The sequence below is a fragment of the Sinocyclocheilus rhinocerous genome, unplaced genomic scaffold, assembly GCF_001515625.1.
Source record: "Sinocyclocheilus rhinocerous isolate Xijiao unplaced genomic scaffold, SAMN03320098_v1.1 scaffold2889, whole genome shotgun sequence".
Classification (NCBI taxonomy): domain Eukaryota; kingdom Metazoa; phylum Chordata; class Actinopteri; order Cypriniformes; family Cyprinidae; genus Sinocyclocheilus; species Sinocyclocheilus rhinocerous.
The window spans coordinates 255,954-272,898 of record NW_015656156.1 but is presented as its reverse complement, the minus strand read 5'-3'; the positions used below and the strand labels follow the sequence as shown (position 1 = coordinate 272,898).

The 16,945-nt window shown below is 37.6% G+C and overlaps 1 protein-coding gene across 2 annotated transcripts in view; it reads right to left on the bottom strand.

Annotated features, from left to right (window-relative positions):
* LOC107719530 (MAM domain-containing glycosylphosphatidylinositol anchor protein 2-like) overlaps positions 1-16,945 on the bottom strand; it is a 157,590-nt gene that overhangs the window by 56,146 nt on the left and 84,499 nt on the right. For both annotated transcript variants that reach the window (XM_016526951.1, XM_016526952.1), the window contains exons 7-8: positions 14,290-14,619; positions 9,051-9,344 (exon numbers count right to left, since the gene is read on the bottom strand). In XM_016526951.1, coding sequence (XP_016382437.1) covers positions 9,051-9,344; positions 14,290-14,619 — 624 coding nt within the window. The remainder of the gene's footprint in view (positions 1-9,050; positions 9,345-14,289; positions 14,620-16,945) is intronic.

The following is a 16,945-nucleotide window of genomic DNA, read 5'->3' as shown; positions in this document are numbered from 1 at the left end:
AACTAAAGAAAAGTCTTAAAAAAATCGAATAATTAAAAAACATCTAACCAACCCTATACTTTTGAACAATAGTTTTAAACGAGAGAAAAAAATCTGTATAATACACACACACACACACATATATAAATTGTGATTTCACTGAATCTAACTGGTTCAACTGATTAATTGAAAAGAACGACCCAGAAGAGTCATTAATTTTTGAATCTAACATTGCTTGTTCTACTTCTAAACATCATAGAATACTGTACATACAAGTTCTTATTACTGAAATATTGTCAATAATGTTGCAGCATCTCACAACACAAATAGCTACTTATAAAACAGAATTGTTTCGCAACTGAAAACTACATGCTTGAGAATAGCAGCGCTTCCAGCTTACTAGCAGACTGACTAGTTTCAGTGCTGAGCGCTGTGGTGGAGGATGTGTGGAACTTTGGGAATGACGCTCATTCTGATTCAGTGAGAAAAAGCTGCTGTGAGGGAGAATCCTCTAGAGAAGTTTCTTCTTCTACCCTGCAGCTTTGAGAATGAGAAGAGGAGAAGGTGGGTCGTTACTGTCAGGGTTTAACTGAAATTATCCCTTCATTAAAATATATTAGATCATTAATAATCAGTCAGCCTTGCCACATTTAGATGCAATTAAAACTTACTTCAGTCCAAGGTGTTGGGAGTCCAAGGTGCACGGCAGTCATATTCATCATGTCTGCTTAACTAACATGACGATATGATAATCCATCATCAAAATCTAATCTCGTGGAAGAATTACCAGTCCCACCACCTCCTCTCTGATAAAAAAAGAAGACCCCCCCATTCTACAAATAGAAGCCACTTCAACTGCAAGCCAGGCTTTTTGCACTGTGAAAACGAGAAGAGTTGTAGTGTTAAAAAAATGTCACGTCCTAATGAGAGAGGCTCAGCTGTCGGTGAACACCGCTCCTGAGAAAATGACAATATAAGCTCACTTGACACCCTCTCTATTCCTCCCTCCCTTTCTGTTATTGTTTCCCTCCTTTTTTGGTCTAGTTCCCCATCAAACGCAAGTGAGCAACGACAAGAGTGCCAATTGACCTTTACGGCTTGCAGCTGTTCGCCTCCTGCAAAAATCGTATGTGATGAGGTTCCGATTCTGGTCACAGTCATTGGTTTTGTGGCAATCATTGCCCGTCTTGCATGAATCAGCATGCGCTTAATTATGGATGGGTAGTTTTTGTCGGTACATGCTCTGAAAATGAATTCAATTAACCCCTTGACTGATGAATGTTGACGATGTTGTGTGGTAGGTGGGGCGTCCGTGTCGACACTTGACAAGTGACAGGAGATAATTGGGTTCAAGTGCATTAAAAATACTCCAGTTGTACTGGCATTTGGTCAGGACACTAGATATTAGCCTCACTTTTTGAAAAGTCAGACCTCGGCTTCCAGTTATTTTTTGTGGCCATTATAAAAATGCAGTTATTTCTGGACCGAACATTGAATTGCGCGTAATTGCATCAGACACACAGAGATTGTATAAAGGGTCAGGCGTATTACAGCAGACCTTGACACAATGACAGTGGACAGAGGAAGTTCTCATAGTGGCACTGGAAATGTGGCCATTTCCTGCCAATGTTTCTTTATTGAAAGGGACAATAGAGAGGAGGGAAGAGAATTATTGGGGAACGAGAGGAGGAATGAGATCAGGAATATTACAGGCCAGTTAGTGTGGGTGCAAACTACTTGGCCGTGATTTGAGAAGGTGGGTGTATTTTGATGCATGACTCATTTACGGCTCAGGTCATTGGGCCAAAAAAATTATAAACAAATAAATAATTAAATAGGTCTGCTCAAATAAACCAAAAGGTTCAGACAGTTCAAGATTCATTTATAGCTTAAGTTATTAGGTGTAAAATAAAAATAAAAATACAATAAAAATAAAATAAAATTACAATAAAAAATTACATTAAAATAAAATAAAATGAAAAAAATATTTAAAATAAAATAGGGCTTTCCATTTTTCAATAAAATATTGTGACTTAATTTCACATAATTGTGCACCTTTCGTTTCTCGGAACTGTGACTTTATCTCATAATTGCAACTTTAATTTCACACAATTTAGATTTTTTTTTAATCTCCCAATGTTACTTTATATCTCCCAGTATGACTTTATCTCGCAATTGCGACTATTTCTCTGAGATGAGAAATCGTGACTTACAATTGTGACCTCACCTATATATCACCTTTATATATCACAGTGTGACATTATACATCACACTGTGACTGCATTTCTTAGTTTAAACTTAATTTCCATTTCTTATTTTCTTTGTCTGAGCTTTGCTTCAGTTGATAGCAGCACAGAGCCAGTGTTGCACTTTCAGGAGAAATTAATCTACAAATGATTACTAATAGCTATTTCTGCAAATTATCTGCGAGAAAGTATTTGAATATCAAAGACACGGTTCACCTTTAAACCAGAGTCAACAATAGTCCAGATGAGAAGGAAGATTTCATCTCTAAACCTGGACACAGAATCATCGTGCAAATTATGGTCTGTTGCTCTTCAGATGTCCTCAGGCAGTTCATTTTCAACCTAACGTTCCATCAGAGCAGGAGTTCAAGGTCAGTGGCAGTCAGCCTGAGCGCTGGAGCGAGTTTTGGTTTTTGAGGAGCAATTAAACGGAATGCTAACAGAAGGCTGAGAGCTATGTATATGGAGAGGATGATGCTGGGGTCGTCTTGTTATCATCAGAGCCACGAGCAGAGGTTTCTTTAAAGATCAAACTCATCCTTCATGATGAAAAGATAATGCAAACTTGTATTGCAGCTTTTAACTAGTTGAATGGCTGTCACTAAACTGAAGAAATGCAACCATGGAGACACATTCATACAGCAGTCACATGACATATAGATCTGTTAAGCTATTCACAAGCCCTTCATTTCACACTGAATAGTCCTATTTTAATAGGTCAATGTCTAAGCATGTAAAAGAGGCATAAATGACTCAGCATAGCACAATAGGTAAAGACTGCAGAGATCATTAAAAAATGTCTTTCTAAAAAATTAGCAGATGAAAAAACATGGGTTGTGAAAATTAGACATGATTTAAGACCTTTACACAGTACAACCTATTGAACAACTGCACGTACAGTATGTCCTTCACAGTCTTGTTTTTATCTACAGGGCTAAACAGTAAGGATGGTCTGATGGCCTGGGGACAGAGAGAGACTGCGTTTAGGGCTATAGATAGATAGAAAAAGCATTTGCATTAGATTACATTTGTGTGTGTATATATAACCACAAATGCTTGTCTTGCACTAGCTCTGCAATGCGTGTCTTCACACATTGAGTAATCACATTGGAAAAGTAATTCGCAGTTCTTCTTCTGTGTACTTCGGTTCAAAAAGGTAGGGTAGGGTGATAAACTATCTCATTTTCTCCTCCAACTTCAAAATCGTTGTTTTACCTTTTTTGTAAAGGGCGTTTGACTTTCTTTGCACATTCGCTTTGTAAACACTAGGTCAGTACTTCCGCCTACGTCACGCGTTGCGTGATTACGTAAAGCGTGAGGTCGAGCTAGTGCAAGACGAGCATTTGTGGTTAAAAAGTATACAATTTCTTTCTTTCTTTCTTTAGAAAATGACCGATCGTCTCGCTAGATAAGACCCTTATTCCACAGCTGGGATCGTGTAGAGCCATTTGAAGCTGCATTGAAACTGCAGTTTGGCCTTTAAACCCGTTGGTCCCTGTTGAAGTCCACTTTATGGAGAAAACTCCTGGAATGTTTTCCTCAAAAACCTTAATTTCTTTAAGACTGAAGAAAGAAAGACACGAACATCTTGGATGACATAGGGGTGAGTAAATTATCAGAAATTTTTTATTCTGGAAATGAACTAATCCTTTAAATATGAATTGTGATTAAGTTTTAAGTTATGAATTGTAATGCACTTCTGTACACAGTGTCCATCCTTTATGTTACCAGTGGGGACCGCAATGGAAATAAGCCAATGGTTTATTGTGTTTTTTTTCCTCAACAGTTTTTTAAAGTGTATGGGATAGTAGCTTTTTTTGTACAGTTTGTAAACTTGTCAAATAAATTTCAATAATAATAATAATAATAATAATAATAATAATTATTATTATTAATAATAATATAAATACTGTACATTTTCCCATTTAAAAGAAAACAACTAAATGGCCTTCAAGTATTCCTTTTGAACCAAATAATGAATTTAAGTATTTCCTTGTCTCCTCCAACATGTCGACAAATTAAATAGGTCTACATGCAAAGTCAGAAGTCAAACCAAAGTACTAGTCCAGATGGATGTACATACTGTCCAGAAATGAGCTTCAACTGTTCAGCTTTTAATTCTGTCCAGAAATTATATTATCCTGATTAAATGCCGATGAAAAAAGGGGAAAATCCAAGGGGTAAGTTAGCAGATGGCCTTCAGGCATTAACCTCTGCACTATGTGTTCTGTGACATGAGGGCAGAGTTTCATTTTATTACCAATATAACAAAGTAATGTAGATTTGAAGCGCTTTGACAGAGTGAAATCCAGGGCAATCTCTCTGATGGACAACAAAACCCCTCCTCGTTTACTCACACAAACATGCTCACTCTGTACACTCTCCACACTTTCTCTTGCCCTGTCATCATTCCGCCTCTATCTTTTCCTCCCTCACTCTTTCAGAATCTGTCTTCATGCTTCTTTTATCCCACCTTTCCTGTCTCTCTCCCTCTCTCTCTCTCTCTGTCTGTCTCCACCCCCGCAGTTCTAGCGCTTGCTGCAGAACCCGTTCAGCTGTCACAGACATAAGCAGATATTATCCACTGTCATACATTTGTGCCTTGGACTTCTGCAAGTAATGACTGCAGCATTAGGATTACCTCTGGACCCCCCCTCGACTATTCAAATGCAATCATTCTGTCTGTGATGGAGGGGGAGGAAGCAGCCTTTATCACACAGGGAGAGATGACATAAGTTAGAGTGGTGGAGAATGAGTCATCAAATACAGTCACTCTTTGTGAGCGGCTAATGCTTATGTGAGCTGGGCTATTCAACTGCAATCATTCTGTCTGTGATGGAGGGGGAGGAAGCAGCCTTTATCACACAGGGAGAGATGACATAAGTTAGAGTGGTGGAGAATGAGTCATCAAATACAGTCACTCTTTGTGAGCGGCTAATGCTTATGTGAGCTGGGCTTCTGCTGAGCAGGAAATGATGGCTTTGCTAAAGACCTTGTATCTGTCATTAGACTACTACTAACAGGGAGACGTGTAACATATATGGCTGCTTCAAATGGAGATTTGAAGAATGCGTTTAAAGGGACAGTACACCCAAAAATGAAAATTCTGTTCGCTTAATCACTCTCATGTCATTCCAAACATGTTTGAATTTGTTTCTTCTGTGGTACACAAAAGGAGAAATGTGAAATAATGTACTGGTTGTTTTTTCAATGTACTTACAATGAATGGGGGAGCTATTAGGTTTCAAAAAGGAGGAAAATGAACCATAAAAGTGGTCCACACAACTGTGCTTTATTCCAGATTTTCTGAATCCTACAATTGTTTTGTGTGAGAAACAGACTCCAGTGAGCTGTTGACACAAAAACTGCTGTGACTGGATCAGTGAATCAATGAGCTGAATCATAAAAACAGATGAGTTTGATTTGTGAATGAATCATTCAAACTGGTTTGATGAACTGAATCAAGTGATTCAGTGAAAAGACAAATTAGACATCATGAACACACTGAGGGGAGCTAGAGTGGATGCTAAGTGAAGTGAAGTAAAGTGACCCATACTCGGAATTAGTGCTCTGCATTCATCCCATCCAAAGTGCACACACACAGCAGTGAACACACACACCGTGAACACACACCCGGAGCAGTGAGCAGCCATTTTTGCTGTGGCGCCCGGGGAGCAGTTGGGGGTTCGGTGCCTTGCTCAAGGGCACCTCAGTCGTGGTATTGAAGGTGGGAGAGAGCGCTGTACATTCACTCCCCCCACCTACAATCCCTGCCGGTACGAGACTCGAACCCGACTCCCTAACCATTAGGCCACAACTTCCCTAAGATGTTAGGGAGATGTTAAACTTCACTAAGATGTTAAATGAAATTTTTGGTCTGTTCCTCACTTAAAGCCATCGAATATCAGGACTGCTACAATACTTACAATCAACCAAGGTAATAAAACATCACTTTTATCTGGTGTGGTGTGAAACATGCAAGAAGTAATGTAATTTAGAGTCTAAGTTGCTTTTATGACACTTTTCCAGTGCTTCTGTGTCCTTTTTGAAGCTTAAAAAGTCTCCATTCATTGTACTTGCTTTTAAAAAATGACTAGTTTTTTCTTCAAAATACCTCTGTTTGTGTTCCTCAGAAGAAAGGATAATACAATTCTCATGTTTGGGTGAAGTATAAGCAAATTTCTAAAGGACAAAAGTGCTGCTGTCTGCATAAAAACTTGAAATTGAACTGCCAAGATTATAACAGTCATCTGTGACAAAATACTTCACTGGAGAGTAGAGTTTTGAATTATAATATCATGGCCCAAAAAGCAGGTGACAACTGACAAGTGTTTCCCCCACCAAGAAAATGATTCGATTTCAAACAAGCTTTCATTTTATGTAGAAAATAATAACAATAATCCGGGAGGCAAAGTACGATGTGTTTAAGCAAATTTCACGAGCCGGTCTACAGCACTTACCAGATCTTGTGTTCATTAGTTTTCACTAAGCCAGTGCAATATGCAAAGGTCAGGATTATTTGATTCACCTAAATAGAACGTAATGATCACAGATGCTGAATTCATAGTAGGGTGTAACAAAAGACAAAGCTCAGGGAGAGCGGGCAATTACAGAGAAACAAAATAAAAGCAGCGAATCGTGACTAACAAACAAAATCACTGACTCAGAGCACAACAGGAAACGCACAAAGGCTATTTCAGACCAATCTGGCCCTCTAGACAAAAAGAGAGTCTGAAGACATTAGAGAAGTAAAATGCTGTCACAAGATAGTATTGTGAAGTGTTATTTAAAATTCAAGCCAGAATGATTTTTTGTGAATCTATACAGTTTTAGCAATTATATCTTGAAGTGCTGAGCGCTTTTCAGCCGACGCTACATTGTGTTCCTTCAAGCGCACGTTTTAAATGAAATCTGTCTTCTAGCACAATTCATTGTTAATTAAAGGTGCCATAGAATGCATTAATACAATATTTTAAATTGTTCTCTGATGTCCCCAGAGTGTGTATGTGAAGTTTTATCTCAAAATACCCCACAGATAATTTTTTATAGCTTGTTGAAATTGCCACTTTTAGGGTATGAGTCAAAAAGCGCCGTTTTTGTGTTTGTCCCTTTAAATGCAAATGAGCTGGTGCTCCCGCTTCCCTTTTCAGAAGAGGATGCTCCGGCATATGCTCCGGCATACCGGTGTTATGATTTAACTGGTGGCGACCGTGTTACTGACTTCACATTGCTTCCAAATGCAATTTTTAACTACCACATTCCTATTTACAATCATTCTGGTAGCACGTGAAGACATCAGTGAAAGCATCAGTGAAAACAGGCAGAGACAATGCTAGCTTTAGCAACATTAGCCTTACCGAGAGCCAAGAAGCTCTTTTGGAAAACAAAATATGACGCGTGATGCTTACTTTGTCTGGAGTCTGGACGTTTGCGCACGAAGTGTTGGTATCGATCCCTCTTTCAGAAGCAATCTTTGCACAACTCCAGCGCTGAACTGACCCTCGTTTGTGAGGCAGTCCGGCGTAAAATGATTAGTACAAACATATAGGACTTTTCCGGTTTTTTTCCGGGACATTTCCTTCGAAAATTAAATTAACCACCGTGTCCTCAGCGGTCTATGGAGACTCCTATGTTCGTTGGTGCATCCCAACACATGACACTTGTAATGGCTCTTTGGCGCTGACATTGTATCTCCAGCAGCTACAGCAAGAAAACAGTAATGGCGGACTGCTGCTTCACACTCAGGGCTGTGTCTATGCTAATAGGGCAGAGATTGTCAAAAATGGGCGGGACTTTCCCGAGTATGATGTCATAGTAGTGAGAAATCTGGAACCGCTCGTTTGGAGAGACTGTTTATGATTTATTGGGATTATAAAACAATGAGTGGGTGGATTTTTACCATTATAGGCTCCTTGTTTTCACACACTGCGGCCACACAACTGTTCAACCACCTTATAAAAGTGATTTTTTTGCATTCTATGGCACCTTTAAGGCATATACAGATCTCATTTAAACTATTTTCTTCGATACAAAACGTATGAAACGTGTTTAAATGCGTGAATTGTCCTGAAATGCAGTTCTTTTACAAAGCAGAACTGTCATGCCATACAGTACATGTAAGAGCGGTGGCTGAGAACAATGCGCTCAAGAAGGCCAACTGGATAAAAGACTACATACAGTCTGCCTTGGGAAGAGCTTTATACTGTATGCCATTGTTGCTTCTAACACATGTCCATTAGCATGCAAGCTATTAACAAGATGACAGGTGCATTATGGGAAAAACAGATCTTTCTGACATCTCTAAAAAGCCAGATACTTAATTAAAATTTCTTCACATACTTCAGATGAAGTGTATGCAATATCTCATTTGCATTATGACTATAATTTGATATTCTATGAAATGTAGGGGAGAATATGGAAGTGTTTTTCACTTTCCCCATAAATGATTGTTAACACTTACATCTGACACTCTCACTTGCCTGTATTTTTCGAGTCAAACTGAGTCAAAGTCCTCTTCAGCAATTCATTCATGCTATGCTTTGATAATATGATCATATGGAATGCATTACATTGCATTAACCTCTGCACCTGCACTAACTGAATCTGCGAGTCTTAATGAGACATGCAGAAAAGATCAGCAATGTGCATCGCTCACCAAGGTTGTCTGTAATTACAATTAATGATGCCCCTATACTTTTTTCATTTATTTTTACAGAAAATTAATTGTTTGACAATCAACCTCGACAGAAACATATGTTCTAGCCTGAATGTAAGTTAATTAGGTCCAGCTAAAGTGCATGAGCAACAAACACGTCCATTACTTACACAGCACTATGAGCTCCATGATGGCCTCTCGGGGTTTGACGTTGAAGCCGTTGTACTGGCTGGTTTGGCAGCGGTACGTCCCAGCCATCTCACGGGAGACGTTGACGATGCGCAGAACTCCGTCGTAGCTTTCGGTTTGCATGTTTCCATCCGGCATGGGTACTTCTTTATTGGCACGGGACCAAAGGATGATGGGTTTGGGTTTGCCGGAGACCAGGCACTGCAGCTCTACTGTGTCTCCCTCCTGAGAGAGCAAAGGGGACTTTTCTTGTGGGACGGTCAGGTTGGGTGGAACTAAAAGAGAGCAGATGATGATCACAATATTCATATTATAATGAGCTATAAAAATATCACAATGCATCATTTTACTGCACAAAATATGTTACTGTGTGCAAAAAGCATTAGGTCTGGAATGGAATGTTCCGGGTCCAATAGCATTTATCACATAATGATGTAATTACCAAAAAAAATTTTACATATACTACAAAAGTTTGTATACTACACTACTCAAACGTTTGGGATTGGGAAGGTTTTTTAATGTTTAGTGTCATATAGGGGTAGGCAATGTACCGGCAGACACGATCAACGATCAGAAATTTGTCAACCGGTAGAGATTTTGGACTATTGTCTCTATCGCGGTTACACGCTCACTTGACTTTGCTGTACTACATAGTCATGAAAGCATTTGCACACAATTTTAAGCATTGCGGTTTAAAAACAAGTGACTTCAAGCCATTGAAACACAATCGGCAGTGAAAGAGAACTAATTTCGCTATATGTGTGCGCTGAGATGGTGCTCATAGAGCGTGGGAGTATTGAATGGAGTTATTTTTGCCACTTTACAGGCCTCGAATGGTTAAATACACACACTTGCATGTGTCAAAATGGCCATCTTTGCAAGTATCCTCATAAACACAGTAATTTAAGTCTTAAATGAAAGCAAACAGCTGTGAAAAAAACACGTGTAACAGTATATTAGATCCAGATAGCTCTTAAAGTGACAGCAGTGTAATATTCCTGCTGTCTGTCATTCATGTTAATCAAACAACAAATGTGAGAAAATCTCACTGCTCTTGACTAAATCACTTTTGTAACTTTAATAAGAAGAAATATATATTTAATTTACACAGTGAAGAATATACAGTGTTTTATACATTTGATTACTTTATACAATGTATGTAGCATTTCTTATTTAGTGAAGTGAGTGAAGTGACGTGTGGCCAAGTATGGTGTCCCATACTTGGAATTTGTGCTCTGCATTTAACCCATCCAAGTGCACACACACACAGCAGTGAACACCCGGAGCAGTGGGCAGCCAATGCTGCGGCACCCGGGGAGCAGTTGGGGGTTCGGTGCCTTGCTCAAGGGTCTCACCTCAGTCGTGGTATTGAAAGTGGAGAGAGCGCTGGTTATTCACTCCCCCCACCGACAATTCCTGCCGGACCTGAGACTCGAACCCGCGACCTTCGGGTTACAAGTCCGACTCTCTATCAATTAGGCAATCAATTATCAATTTGTTCTACTGTAGATTTTATCCTATTGCTTCTAATTAGTTTCTTATTCTTTTTTAATTGCTGACTGTTTATTTGTCTTCAGTGAGCTTGAGTTTTTTTTTTTTTTTAATTTAGGCCAGTATTAGTTTTTTTGTTTTTGTTATATTGATGTTGGTGACACGAATTATGAAATTTCAGTGGTACCAAAAATGTTGATATCATAAAGACCGTATTTAAGGCAAAAATAACTATATTGTGATATATATCGTTACCGTAAAATAAAATTATTCATATCGTGATATAAGATTTTGGTCATACCTCTCACCTCTAGTGTCTTATTATCACCAAGGCTGCACCAACATTGTATATTTTGGAAATATTATTACAATTTAAAATAAAATTTTCCATTTTTATATATATTAAAATGCTATTTATTCCTGTATTGGCAACGATGCATTTTTAGAAGCCATTACTCCAGTCTTCAGAGTCACATACTATAATATAATATAATATTTAATTGAATATCATTTTTAAAATATTTATTAATTGTTTATATTTGACTTTTTTATTTTTATTTTATAATTTTATCTAATTCACCATTTTTGCAGTCTGGGACTACTGTTCTAGGCGAATAAACATCTAGTTATTTGTCACAGATATAATATCTGTATCAGTTTTGCCAGTACATCAACAAAGACATCTTGTCAGCCACCAAGTGTCAGATAAAAACATTTCTGGCTGGTTTTCACCGTCAGACATCATAAACGTATGCAGACAACAGGAAGGAGACAAGGTTTATGTTCTTCTGCTGATTCCAGACAACAGTCTGGCAAACTACCGGCTCAGCTCCATGTAAACAAGGATGTTGTCACCTTTCTTCTTGGTATCCTAGCACGGACATTGTGCGAAGGTTACCGGGTTTACAGGCTTTATCTCTGTTGCAATGTCAAGACAACAAAAGATTGAATATAATTTTACACAGACAAGGTTAGTAAGCTATTCTACTACTGTAGTCTTACGTCAATACATAATGTAAATACTGTCAAGCTATAGTTGTGACTATAACAGTTTGTAAATTAAACATTTAACATTTATTGCCTGGCCTCATTTACTCATTTTACCTAAAGGGGTCCTATTATGCTCTTTTACAAAGTCTTGATTTTGTTTTGGGGTGTACTAGAACAGGCTCTCATACTAGGTTGTTCGAAAAACGTATGATTTTTCACATATTTTACATTATTACAACACCTCTCTCCCCAGTCTGGCATGAACGGCTCGAATAGTTCCTGTATCAAATGAAAGCCCGCCTTCTGAAATATGAAATGTGCTGTGATTGGTTAGCTGGGCCAGTGTGTGTTGTGATTGGCACCACTCGGCGCCTGGTTGGGAAATGTCACGCCCCTTACCATAGCCGCCTGCGAGCTTCAGTGTAAATATTGCGTCAAAATCAAATCAATTTGAGCGCGATTTAAACCCGGATGATTGTAACCACTCTAAGTTCGTCTGCTTTGGGAAAGCTAGCGTGTCTCCGACATAGTGATAACACTCGTTGCCTTCTCTAGTGCAGCTCAACCAGGTCTCGTCCCATTCGTCGATATTTGTGATATCACAAATCCCGGAAAATATGTGTTGTAGTCCAAACGAGTCGTTTGTTGTAGTTTTTGAAAAGTGATTTCTGTTAAATAAAATATCTCCTTTTGAAGTGGACTTCAAAAAAGCAGATCTTTTTTATGCTCAAACAGCAACATTACAGACTAACTAAAGTTGAAAAAGTGAAAAAGCATAATAGGACCCCTTTAACTAAGAGATTAAACAAACACATTTTTCAGTTGTAATGGCAAGGCAAGGCAAGGCAAGTTTATTTGTATAGCACATTTCATACACAGTGGTAATTCAAAGTGCTTTACATAAAAGAAAAGAAAAAAAAATAATCACAACAATAAAACAAGGAATTTAAAAACTTTGAAAATGATTTTAAAAAAATTGATTTAAGAGGTAATGGACAAATGCTATCGACTGACTCTACCTTGTACTCAACCTGTACCCTTCCTTCAAATGTTGACAGGCACTCAGGACATCTATGTCCAAGGGAATGTGAGTTTTCCACATCAAATCCCCAAATGACTGAGCAATTTGACCAGAACACTTTCCACCAACTATTTTGATTGAATCCAGACCTCAGAAACCGCGGGGTCAGGTTGATGTAATGACATGCTCTGTGAAACAGGACATCTGAAGACGTCTACATCTTCAACAATGCCACCAGTTCCTCTGAAATTAGCCACTGGGGTGCCACACAGACCCTTTCCATTAAACACGAATCTTACTTTACTGTACACAAAGCATATGGACATGAAGTGTCCAAGTCTCCACGGCCCACTACACAAGCTCAACACAATTAATAAAAGAGCTGCATGAAAACAAGGGCCCTAGTTGAGTAGTGAGGATGAGTGCATTCTTCTGGGATTCTCTTCAAAAGCAGGAAAAAACTTCATACAGTACAAGAAACGGACTGTCATAATGAAACCTATCATGCACATATGAAATGTGGGATATGAAAGATGATGACAAAAACAGATAAATACTGTACAGTGAAAAAAAAGATTTTTTTCCTTCTTTGAAGATAAAAGACAAATCTATTTTCTCTCCTACATAAGGTGAGGGGGAAAGACAGATTTATATGAACGGATGGTAATGAGTACAGGACCAAAAAAAAAAAAAAAGAGGAGAACAATGTTGAATGTATTTCCGATTGCGACTGCAGGGAGCCTGGTGGGAGAGAGATCTTGCTTCTGCAGGTTGATTAAGCATGACTTCTTTAGCAGACCCAGGGCAAACAAACAAACAAACATATAATATTTTGCATAATGAAATGAGTCAGAAAATCACATTACTCATTTTGGCTACATTAAAAATCCTGAAACAGTATTATCTATGTCTCGTGATGAAATAAAAACCTTTTAGATTGACGTTCGTATCATTAAAATGTCATCAGTGGGGGAGGCTGAGATTATTTTGTTTTATTAAAGCTATAAAACCGTAATGTGCTGAAACAGTCCGTAAAACAATAATAAATGTAATCACTGTAAAAAACTGATCTTAATAATAAATCATTTTGAAGTTGTGCCGAAGAGTCTTGACATCGTACCATTAACCCCATTTTCACTGCAAATTTTTTTCATTTACTCAGTAATGCATGCATGATTTCTAATTAATTGCTATTTATAATTAATAAATCCATGTTACTGTAAGTGCCAAGCTTGTTAAAACATGGAAATTCAAAGACTGATGTTCTCAGTAAATCTCTTTGAATCCTCGTGGCAGTGATATTTAACAGCTTCAGTTTATGCCCTGGTTACAGTATTGTTATTGTTAACTAAAACTAAAACTATTAAAAAATGTTTTGGTAATTTAAACAAAGCAGAACTAAAATACGATATAAATACTAGAAGAAAAACTGCTTGGTTAGTTCATCAGCGTCAACATTATTATGTTATTTTATTATTTAATATTAAATGGTGGTATGGATTCCATTCCAAGGGTGGCCACTTGGATATGTAGAGTGGGCAACACCAAGTCAAATAAAATGCAAACAAAATGCAGCGAGAATTTTTTTTTTAGCATATTAAATGTATAAAACACAATGCAAAATAATTTACTATACCATCTTGAAGATGATAAAATTGTTAAAATGGTCTCAAAAGAGGAAAACCAGCTATTACCTGTAAAGGATAAGAATAACTCACCAGTGGTGGAGGAGATGTTGACGTCTATGCTGATCTCTGGAATCCCTCCGTTCTTTAGTGAGGCCACACAGGTGTAAGTGCCAAAGTCAGTAAACTTGAGGTCGATGATGTCCAGGTTTGTGGTTCCTGGGGCAACGTCTGGGTCAGTCTGGGTAATGACCATGCGCTCTGAGCTACGCAGCGGACGGCCGTTCTTCAGCCAGCTGAACATCAACTCCTCAGGCGGCGTGGCCTCCACCTGACAGGATATCTTTACCTCTCTGCCGATCTGGATGTTGTCGTCATTATGATAGGGGTCGGGTGTGATCCAGAACCGGCCCTTCTTCAAAGCTGTGTGGACAGAATGAAATGCGACTGATTTAACATCAATGAAAAATTCAGGTCATGAGGATATTTCTTCAACTTCGGGCAATCTTGTCCCTTTTAGATTTTTAGAAAGTAAGTCTCAAGAGACACTTTCACTAGTTTATTTGGCTTGGCCAACATTGAACATATATGCTGCATTTCAATAGAATTTGGTCATTTTAGCATTTTTTCCCCCTGAAGGTCCACCATAGTATATCATTTCCACCACATCAGAAGTAATATTATTATTTTTATTAGCATTCAGTGGTGGAAATGACATCGATGGAAGGAAAGGATAATTTCATTTTTAACATTTTATGTATGCTAAATAAACAGAAATAATGCACACACTTTGTGCATAATTTGACAAAATTACAGCTTGATTTAAAAAAAAAATTATATTAATATTTACACATTTAAAATATATTTAAATCATTAAAGATATTATAAAAAAATATATTCTGCTCACACCTTTCTACCCTGATTTACTTCATACATCAAATGTCTCATCTCAAGCACGTCTCTTTATCAAGTCTCTTTATAAACTGATTTTCAAATAAAAGTACATTTAAAAGGAGGAAATATAGAAGTACGGTAAAATATTTTTTTGTTTCATATTACGTATTTTTTATATTTTATATTTAGTTAACAGTTTCAATATGACATTTATATAACAAAAATTAGAAAAAAGAAGTTGAACTGCATTAGTTTTAATCAATTCCTAGTACAATAAAGCCTGGCGTTGAAGAAACACCCATTTATGAAGGCACTTTCATCTTATAAAATATCAGTTTGCTCAAGAAGCAGTAACACACTGGACATTTCTCATCATCAAGTCTCTTAATCTCTTCATACGAGATTTGTACTGCACGGTTAATGATGCATTAAATGCAGTGCGTCAGTTTACATAGCTAAAAGGTCTTTGGTTAATGTCATTTCAAAACAGTTTAATGTACAACGCTTTCCCACAATTCATCCACACCACTGCTTTTCAAGCTATTATTACTGCGACAAGCCAATGACATAAAAATGACAAAACAAAAAATTTTCATAAAACACCCATGGGCTATTTTCAAGGGATGGAGGTGAGTGACTATCTTAGCCTGTGAATACAGCACAAATAAAGCTGGATCTTAAAATACACCATCCCACTATCACCCCGCAATAAGGTGAGAAATAAACAGAGGGCCCCTCCAGACACAAAACACGTGATGTTATTTTGATGAGGGATTGTCAGGGAGTCATACACTTTCTGTGCTCAGAGAAGAACAGACGATTCCTTTCACAGAACCTCAATCCTTTGACAATGACATTGAGAAGAACTCTGACTCAACCATACTGACATATACAATGCTGGAAGTGATGTAAGAACGGCGTGACATGACACACACTTTCCACACTCTTGCACACCACTCCACACATGATATATATATATATATATATATATATATATATGCTTTTTTTAGGCTACATTTTATATATATATTTGAATTTTAGGTCATTTTTGATTTTCATGTGATTAAAATAAAAAATGATAATTTTAAATGCGCGTGTACACACACACATTAACAAAACACGTGATGTTATTTTGATGAGGGATTGTCAGGGAGTCATACACTTTCTGTGCTCAGAGAAGAACAGACGATTCCTTTCACAGAACCTCAATCCTTTGACAATGACATTGAGAAGAACTCTGACTCAACCATACTGACATACACAACGCTGGAAGTGATGTAAGAACGGCGTGACATGACACACACTTTCCACACTCTTGCACACCACTCCACACATGCTAATGAGTGAATCTTTGCAAGGTTGGATTAAGAGATCTTGCGCACTGTGTCTCCCATTTAGAAATAACTCAAACTAAAAGCCACACTAGACTGAACAGCAGCTATTATATCTTTATGGGTTAAAACCACACAGTAAATAAACCGAAACAGTATCCTGCTGTTCTCAAGAAAAAAAACTTAATTTTTGATTAGTAATATGCATTGCTAAGAACTTCATTTATACAACTTTAAAGGGGATTTTCTCAATATTTAGGTTTTTATAAATATTAAATATTTAGATAGGAATATTGTCCTATCCTAACAAATATAGATAAATCGAAAGCTTATTTAAATTTTACAAAATTGACCCTTATGACTGGTTTTGTGGTGCCAGGTCACATATACATACACACATCCATTCAAAACTGGAGTCAGTATGATTTAATGTTTTTGAAAGCCTTTATACTTGCTTAGTGAAGTTGTATTTATATGATTTAAACAAAATACGGTAAAACTAATTCATGTTTAAAAAAAAAAAA